General features: G+C 37.5%; 1 protein-coding gene across 2 annotated transcripts; it reads right to left on the bottom strand.

Moving 5' to 3' along the window:
• Window positions 1-6,329: 6,329 nt before the first annotated feature.
• LOC145087783 (C3H4 type zinc finger protein (DUF23)) lies at window positions 6,330-8,409 on the bottom strand. Of its 2 annotated transcripts, none has more exons than XM_079025846.1 (2): window positions 7,991-8,409; window positions 6,330-7,907 (listed from the first exon to the last, which is right to left on the bottom strand). In XM_079025846.1, the coding sequence occupies exons 1-2, from the start codon at window positions 8,097-8,099 to the stop codon at window positions 6,382-6,384; spliced, it is 1,635 nt and encodes a 544-aa protein (XP_078881972.1). In that variant the 5' UTR covers window positions 8,100-8,409; the 3' UTR covers window positions 6,330-6,381. The 2 variants fall into 2 exon arrangements, with proteins under 2 accessions (XP_078881972.1, XP_078881973.1); XM_079025847.1 differs by having other exon boundaries at window positions 8,056-8,408.
• Window positions 8,410-9,570: the final 1,161 nt, after the last annotated feature.

Raw genomic sequence — 9,570 nt, 5'->3', positions numbered from 1 at the left:
CCACTTAAAATCCTACACATAAAAAATTTTCCTTTAATTACCCTTTCATACTTATAATCCCTTACGGGTCAACTTTAGTCAAAGTCAAAGTCACAGTCAACACCCTGGTCAAAGTCAACATCCTGGGTTGACTCAACTTGTCGGGTTGATCCATCAACTCTTCGAGTTCCATGAATCATAAACCCTAAAATTGCGATCCAACTTGTCGAGTTCTTTCACAACTCATCGAGTTCCTCCTATCCACTAAATCATACTTCTCCAGTCAACTCGTCGATTCATCCTTGAACTCGTCGAGTTTTTCCCTTTACAGAATCGAGACACTTCAACCCAACTCATCGAGTTCCTCTATGGAATCGACGAGTTCTTCAGTCTGTTAAGCCATCTTAATAGAATAAGCTCCTATCCTTCAGATCTAATCTCCATACTCCATTTACATACTGAAAATGTTCTTTTAAGGGTGAAGTTTCCAACTTTACCCGATAATAGCCTTCCTTAATGGGTTTAGTTCAAACCCTAACTCTTTAAGACCTAGATCTTGATACAAAAGCTATTTATACTTCAAGCTAAGGAATACGAACTGATATCTAGACCCTAGACACTACATGAACACGTAAAGTCTCTGACTTTCTCTCCATGTATGGCCTTTTGGAGCTTAAAAGGCCAAAATGACATCCTAAAGATTGCATGGGGCTTCAGTGGTGATAAATTTTGCACCTTTATGCCACGAAGGCCCTCCAAGGTCCTAGATCTGGAAGTATACTCACTTGGGACGTCCATTTCCCAAGGACCATGCTACTTGGACCAAAAATTCAATAAAAATGAAGTTGAAGAGATCTAAGTAATCATTAAGCAAGTTTGATACTTGCTTACCATGAAATGTTGCAAATGGAGTGAAGTTTCTGGATCTACTCTCTTCTTCTTGAGTCCTCAAGCTTCTTCTTTTTCTTCCACAAGCTTCAAACGCACAAGTTTTTTCTCAAAAATGACTCACAAGCTCACACAATGCATTAGGGTTTCGAGATTTAGGGTTTGGGACTTGGAGGTTATAAATGAGGCCAACCTTTAGAGGTTAAGGTGTTTAAATACGGAGCTAAACCCTGAAAATTAGAGTTTCATTTTGCCAGTCCTATTCGTCGAGTTGAGGCTCTCAACTCGTCGAGTAGACTTTACATCCCGTGTCCAAATTCCATTCCTACTCGACGAGTCTGGGGCCTCCAACTCGTTGAGTTTATATACAAAAGTGAATAATTTTGATTTAAAATAAATACCAGGAAACGGGCGTTACAAAATAGGATCTGATAGACTGTCGACTAATAGACTCTACCCTAGGACCACAACCAGACAAGGAACAAGAAATAAGGCCAAATAAATTATTCTAAGGCTATAAGATCCTAACCGTATATAATTTTAAAAGCATACACTTAGAAGTTACTAATACCAATATCATTCCAATTCCAACATAGAATCCAGTATCTCCAAGGCTACAAACATCACATATCAAGCCAATCTATTGCTGACTACTCGACACTAGCATGCAAGTCTACCAGCTCATACAACATATAAAGGAATATCTCGTAGCCCTAACTAGCATGCGATTCTTAGATTCATAATCAAGTCATAACATATAACATATATGGGTATTCTGGGGAAACTTACTCGAGCTCAGCTGATTGCATGCACCACACCCTTTCTTGTCTTAGAAAACTTTTTCCTTGAAAACATTTTTCTTTTTGAAAACTTTACAGATCCTCAGTTTTAGTTCAGATACACCTGAAAGTATGTCTGAATCCCTTAAAGCAAGGCTCTGATACCAACTTGTAACAACCTAAAAATCAAGGGTAAAAATTTCATTTTTATTATAGTCAAAACACATATATCATTTAATCCAAACATTCCAAAACGTTGCTAATTAAAAACATTTATCAGAGTTCATCCCAAAATCACATATTGCGGAAAACATGGGTGTGCGTTGCGATCAAGTCGGGCCCTCCCTTTCCAAATCGATGATACCTGAAACCATAAAAAAAACTCTAAGCACGAAGCTTAGTGAGTTCCCCAGAGCATACCCCACATAAGCCACATAATTGCATAAACCATATCAATCACATAGGCAATATCAATCAAATAAGCTATATCAATCACATAAGTCATATCAATCACATAAGCCATGCATATAAACATATAAGGATGCCCCGAACACCCTCCAGGGTCTTACTCCAGGATGCCTTGGGCACCCCCACACGGTCTTACAACTATGTGCCATGGGCACCCCCATGGTCTTACTTGCAATGCCATGGGCACCCCCACATGGTCTTATAACCAAATGTCATGGGCAACCCCATCGTCTTTACATGGAATGCCATGGGCACCCCCACATGGTCTTATAACCAAGTGCCATATACACCCCCATGGTCTTTACCTAGAATGCCATGGGCACCCCCACATGGTCTTATAACCAAGTTCCATGGGCACCCCCATGGTCTTTCATGCAATACCACAGAAACAACTAACATACCACTTAGCATATAACCAACTAGAATACCATATATTGCTACATCAACTAGTGTACCACATATCACACAATGGGTCGGCCTTGGTGCCTTCGACCCATTGGTATGGTGAGGAGACTCACCTCACACTGCTGAAGTCTCGCAGATAAAACTCCAGCTGCTGGTCGACAGATTCCCGAATTGTCAACATTAAAACAACACCCAATTAATAATTGGGTTCCAATACATAACCATAAGTCCATGCTTGGGGTAAAAAGACTTTTTTATCCCCTACCTAGCTTGATCCAAACCTAAGGCTCAAATACACACTCTAAAGGTTCAAAAACCAATTAATGAACCAAGGCCTAACATATGGCCCAATTTTCCAAATTGGGCCCAAACTTCTACATGGTCTTACCTTAAGGCCCAACCATTTATTCTAGTTCAAACACTTGGCATTTTGATGGTCCAATATCTCATAATCATCAAGGCCTAATTATGGCCCTCTTATGACCCAATTTTCCAAATTGGGCCCAAGCCTTTCCAATGGGCCTTATCCTAAAGCCCAATAATTTCCTTAGTCCAAAAACTTGTTCCCAATTGGCCCACGAAGGCTCACAACAACTTAGTCCAAGAAATGGTCCAACAAGAACCCAAACACCTAAGCCCAAAAGAAGGCCCAACTTGAAGCGCAATCATCATTAGGTTTTTTCACATAAAATGAAAATTAGGGGTAAGTGTTCTTACTTAACCCATTAAGGACTTAATCCATTAAGTCCATCACCCCACTAGGCCAAACATACAATGTAATCGGGCATAAGTCAAAATTTCAAATCCAACGATCCAACGCGGGTCCCGACAAATCCAAAACTCATATTTCCAAAATTAGGGTTTTTCTAAACCCTAATTAGGGTTTCCAACCAAATTACAAGCCAATTAATCCAATAATTAAGTTTTTACATAAATTTAAGTCTAACAAGTCGGGTACCACCACTACCACCTCGGGCAGTGGTGGTGGTTATGATCCTAAACCAAAATAGATCAAAAAACATCCCAAATAACGGTCCATTCACACGCAAGGGCACACAACCACCTAAGGTGGAAGATGGTGGTAACAGCATGGCGGCGTGAGGTGGCAGCCACCACCTCACGGTGGTGGTGGGGCTTTCATCAGTTTTCCAGCCAACAACAACAACACACACACATGCCTGAAACACAACAACACCGGGATATGCACTCAATCAACATTCTTGTGGCGGCAGACAGTGGTTGGAGACAACAGCCACCACCTCATGGTGGTGGTGGCGGGTTTTCTTGATTCTCTGCTAAACAAAATGCACATACTACACCATTAATTCCGAAAGTAGCTCTTATAGGTGAACACATACGCACTCAGCCACCTACAAGGTGGCGGAACGTCACCGGAATGCAGTAGAAATGGCGACCAATGGGCAGCGGTGGCCAAAACGGCGATTACGACCCCATACAGCCAAAAACGAATGAAAGAGATGAGAGAATAGATGCGGTTAGCCTTACCAAGAGCTTTCCGATCGCACACGACCCGTGTTTCGCCGGTCACAACATCGTCTCGTTCTTGGTGGGGTTTCTCCGTCCGTTCACGACATCACTAGCGGCAGTAGGGGATGTGACGGTAGCGTTTGACAACAAGGTAGCAAAGGGTAAGGCATAAATCAGACTTGATGTGGCAGCGGCGGCTGAGAAGGGTCCGAAGGTAGTGGCGGCTGAAAAAGTGTGGCTACGGTTAGGGTTAGCATGGTGATACATCTTTAAATGATAGGGAAAAGAAGGCGTTGGGTTTAAACCCGTATCCCATACAACTTCATACAAATTTGACACTTCCAGTCCCTCCCACTCATAATCTTTTCAAAATAAAACCATAAGTTACCATTCAGTCCTCAACATTCCATAATCCTTTCAATTTAAGTCCAATATTTTACCAAACACCCACTGACTTCTAAAAATCTTTACATACCAATCCATAAATTACACTTAACCCCCAATATTCAAAAGTTATGACATTTAACCCCCAAAACCAACGCCTTGCTAAATTATTCCAAATTTAGGGTTACAATAAAATAACATGATCTACATTTTGGGTTTAAGGGTTTATTATTTATTTACTTAATTTCAAACCGAATGTTACAACGCTGATGCACTAGTTCTTGATTAATGACTCCAAAGATTGTGTTCATGAATTCCATACAGCTTGTGCTGAGGACAGTTCTATATGGGTTAAGAAATACATCTCACATTCTCACTTAGGGGTTACGACTCTTATTAGTAACAAAAAAGTCAAAAACAGTATAAAATAGTTAACTAGAATATATTTGTAGGATTTAACGTAACGTATTTTGTTTGTACATCTACTTTCTTTGATCTATTTTATTTTGAAATGATGCTATCAAATCACATACACACATCATGATGTATGGGTGGTTTGTTTTATTACGAAAGCTTGTTACCATTAGTAGGTGGCTTTTAATTGCATTTCATTCATGCAGATGCCATAAATTGATGTTTGTACCATTAAAAAGAGAACCATTCTGTTGGCTTTGCATGGATTTTGTTCCATTTTTATAAAATTTTGTCACTTTTAAGATCAAAAGTGTGGCCCCTAAATAAAAACATGACACACGTTGGAAGAGAAGAGATGCTCCGTATCTTCCAATCGATGCAAATTATGTATACAAAAACGTTTCTTGTATTTTTGACATTTTATAATAACATACTTTTTCATAAAAAGGTTAATTAGTAACATATGTGTGTTGTTTTAGTTATATACAAAACCATCATTTTGGTTCAGTTTTAATTATAATGCATTTAAATAAAACAATTGGGAAAAAAGAACGCTAATATATTAATTATGATTTGTGATTTATATCAAATATAACTTATATGATTATCAAAATACTGAGAAATATATATTAGATAGTATCAGCAACAATGCATTTATATATTATTTTCAAAACATAAAATTTTGTTGTGAATAATTATAAGATATTTATTAGTATTTTTTAAAATTATATTTGATCTTTGGTATTAAAATTAATATTATTTCTGCCTTGGATACTATCATTCAAAAAAATCTTAGATTTGTCACCGTTTTGAACTATTTGATTATGTAATCATTTTAGTTAATTATGTTATGTTTGGCGTACTAATTGAACAGCTAGCTCTTAACTGAAAATTAATTGTTAGCTGATAGCTGCAAAACTATATAGCTATTAAATAAAAAGCTAACTGATACCTGAAAAGTTAGTTGAAATATATAAAATTACATAAAATGACATGTAAAAGTATGTGTTTCTATAATTAATTAAGGGATGTATTTGGAAAATTTTTAAAAAAGCTCATAAAAAATTAATCTAAGTAGCTTTACAAAAAGCTAGCTTATAAGCTACTAGTACTTTTTAGCTTACCAAACACGACAACATAAAAAAACTCGAAAAATAAGTTAGCTTCTCAGCTAGCTGTGGCGCGTCAAACACAGTTTTAGATAACAACACTAATAAATTTTAGGTATATAGATAAGAGCACTAATAGGAATTTTACGTGGTCAAATATCTTAACACATGATGAATGCAAAGATAACGTGTGATGTTTGTTTAGCCCTCCGTTATGTTGTTTTTTATGTTAGAAGGTGTCCGTGAAGCAAAACTTAGCATTAGCTTCTAAATGGATTATAGAATAAAATCCTTAATAAATCGTCATCACAAACACGATTTCCAAATTCTAATATATTTTTCTGTTCATTAGAATGAAGGGCAGTAAGTTTGACAGTATATAGTAGTTAATCAAAATATAGTAAGGCAATATATATACACATTACATAATTATATACCATTAGATCAAGTGTACACTACAAAGGCTTTCACAAAACTCTTTCTTCTTTCTGCCATGGCAATAGCCCAGTATCTGGGTCACTAAACCTTTTTAAAACCCAATCCCTCAAACGCGAATCATTAACCTCACAAAACCGACTCGTCCAGTCACCCGGCTCAACCGCCCGTGTCCCCAAACCCGGGGCTCTATCTTTAGACCCGACATTTTCCTCATCTTGCCAATCCGAAACATAAGTAGCCACTCTCCTATAAAACTTCTCCTTAAACACCTCCCAAACTTGAAACTTATAGTGATTAATCACCATCAAATTTCTATCCACATTCACGTATTTGAACCCATCCTTTAGATCAAAATGGTGCACCATGTTGATCAATGATGGGTTCAGTTTCTCGGGTCGAACTATGCTCTTGTGCCTCTCGGGTAGGCCCAACCGACATTTGTATCCCACCATGACTCCTTCTGGTGGAATCTTTTTCAAACCTGATGGCCCAAAGTTATGACAAGATATTCGTAACTCTGCTACATCAGGTTTGCTAGTTTGGTTTCTAATTAGGGTCTCTAAGCGGACCCCAGATGGCAAATATAAGAACTCATCCACGTCAATAAATGCGACCCATTCGCACAAGTCCTGGGCGCGTAACGCACAATGGGCAAACCCGGCTTCTTGAGTCTTGATCCAAGGCCATAAATGTCGGGTAATCTTGTAATTTTGATTTACTAATGATTCTATGATGTTTTCTATATCATCATCACTATTGTTGTCGTATATGAACCAACGGTCAACTCCAATTCGGGCATGGTACATGATCCATTCTTGCAAGAAACGGGCTTGGTTCCGGACCATGGTGCATGCACATACCCGATGTTGAATAGAAACGGGTGGGTCGGGTGAGGCTTTAAACTCGGGTCGGGCAATGGAGTCCAGAATACCTTTTCCATTGATTTTGATCGAGACTTTGATGGGATTACTGTTGTCGTTCTTCAGTGGGACATTCAAAAGACTCGAAGGAGTTTTACACCGTACGATCTCTTGAGCGATTGACACAACTTCTGATCGGAGAAGCAACTTGGGGTCGGACAAATCAGAGCCGTACACACACCGGAATTTAGAGGCGTTGGACGGTTTTCCTGGCCGTAGATTGAGTCCCTTCACGAACACAACGGTGGTGTTGTCGCGGTCGATCATGGCTTCGTAAGCTAACGACTTCCAGTCGTGTGTGGGTCCCGACGGGAGGAGTTCGTGGGCGTTCAAACTGACGGACGCGATCATGCCACGTGGTGGAAGCTTACAACGTACAATCTGATGATCGAGATATGCGCCGCCGATTGATAACGGCGAGGATCTCCGGGATGAGTTTGGAGAAGAATAAACGCAGTCGATTTCGTGTTGCGTCAACAGAGGACTCGATGGAGGGTATTTTAGTAAAATCATTACTTGGTCTGGGAACAGCACCTTTTCTCCAATGGATATACCACGCGCCGCCGTTGATTCAGTGGATATAGCTTCTGTTGTTGATGTTATCCATGAAGCTACCAAATTTGGATGATACCTCTCTGTTTCAAAAGTTGTAATCATGATCAATTTTCAACAAAAAGTATAAATAAAGCTACTAAGAATCATGAAAGAAGCTATTTACCGGTGAAAAAAAGTCGATGAGTGGAGAAAGTAAAACCAGATAAGAAGAGAAGAACTAGGGCGCACCGAGAGATGACGAACAGAGGACAACGATTACGGCGATCTTTCATGGCGTTAAACCTCCCAAAAGTATCATGGAAATCCGAAATCGATCACAGATTAATCACATAAAGATAGATCATATAGATTAAGTTCTACTAAATTAATTCGGTAGCTTAACACAAAACTTGAATTTTGTAGAAAAGTAGAAGCGTCTACCGAAAATCAATATCAATGTTGAGTAGGAAAGGACTATATACCGTTGGCCACTAAGGTTGGTTCAAGTTGGATTTTGTTTACAAAAGAAACCACTTATTAAATGGAAGCTATATTCCTGTATTGATTTTTTTAAAAAGTGAAAAGGAAAGTCCCAACTCTAAAACATTATCGCTATGCTTAATAATAAAACAATAAATATCTAATAGTAACCCGTAAGTTAAGCGGAAGCCAAATGCTGAGATTGCTACGAAATTTATTAAACAAGATGCGTGGAAGGCCTTTGCTAAAATATCATTGGAGAACATGAACTTCATCTTATCAAACACGTTTAGGATTTGGTATTGACACATGACATGGAAAAATGTTGTTCCAATGAGTGGGACGGTATGGACGATAGGTTAGGGCCTTTAAATTTATAATATTCTATTCTTATATCTTATTATGTTAGTATAAAAAACCAGATATCATGTTATACCGGTTGAGCGGAAAAAAAAATAGAGCCAAAACAAAATCATTAGTGAAGACTTAATTAGGGAAGTGCAATTCTTTTGGAATAATCATCACATTGAGCCTTTTACTATCATGGATTGAGAGACTCTACGAATTAGTTCTGATTTTTCAATGGTAATAAAACAATCGATTCATAACAAATTGATTATGGTATTTTTTACACAACCTTCTGATTTTCAATTTCTGTTTTTTGATTTTCTATTTCAATCTTTCTTAATACATTGATTTTGATATTTGATTTTACGCATCCTTAAAAAATCGATATTCTATTCATGTTAATCTGATTTCAGGCGGCCTCACTGATTTGATTTATGATTTATGATTTATGTTTTGTCTTAATCTGATTTCTAATTCATGTAAATTATAAGATTTTGTTATTGTTTTTCACTTCTTTCATGTTAGTTTTCTGATAAAAAGTTAATTTATGTTTTTTTCGTTTCCTTTACTTGCTTTTGTCTTATTTTTTACAAGATTAAAATAATAACATGTTGTCTACAAAACAAAGTTACATGGCAATGAGAAGAGAAAAAAAACAACTAATATTGTTACAAGAACGATCAAATGAGAAATTTACAACAATGACTCATTTAAAAATAAACAAAAAAGTCACAGTCCTTTGCTAACTTTTGTTACTATAACGATATTTCCAACCCTATACCAAACCTCAAATTCTTACATCATTTGGTGTCGAGTCATCTTCAACCCTATTATATTTTACACACCATTTTGAAGTAAAAAAAATAATATAACACCAAATTTAGTGTTATATTATTCATTTACATCTGTAACACCCTGTTTATTTAATAAATAAAT

Source organism: Lactuca serriola, chromosome 2, assembly GCF_051521515.1.
Source record: "Lactuca serriola cultivar US96UC23 chromosome 2, Lser_US96UC23_V15, whole genome shotgun sequence".
Taxonomy (NCBI): Eukaryota; Viridiplantae; Streptophyta; class Magnoliopsida; order Asterales; family Asteraceae; genus Lactuca; species Lactuca serriola.
Note: the sequence above shows the minus strand (reverse complement) of the source record. Positions and strands in the feature narration are given on the sequence as shown.

What these genes read in the sequence shown, in the direction of transcription:
- LOC145087783 (XM_079025846.1), bottom strand. Translation starts at nt 8,099, where the DNA reads ATGAAAGATCGCCGTAATCGTTGTCCTCTGTTCGTCATCTCTCGGTGC. An exon ending in TCATCGACTTTTTTTCACCG is followed by an intron (nt 7,908 to 7,990) that starts GTAAATAGCTTC and finishes CTTTTGAAACAG; the next exon opens with AGAGGTATCATCCAAATTTG.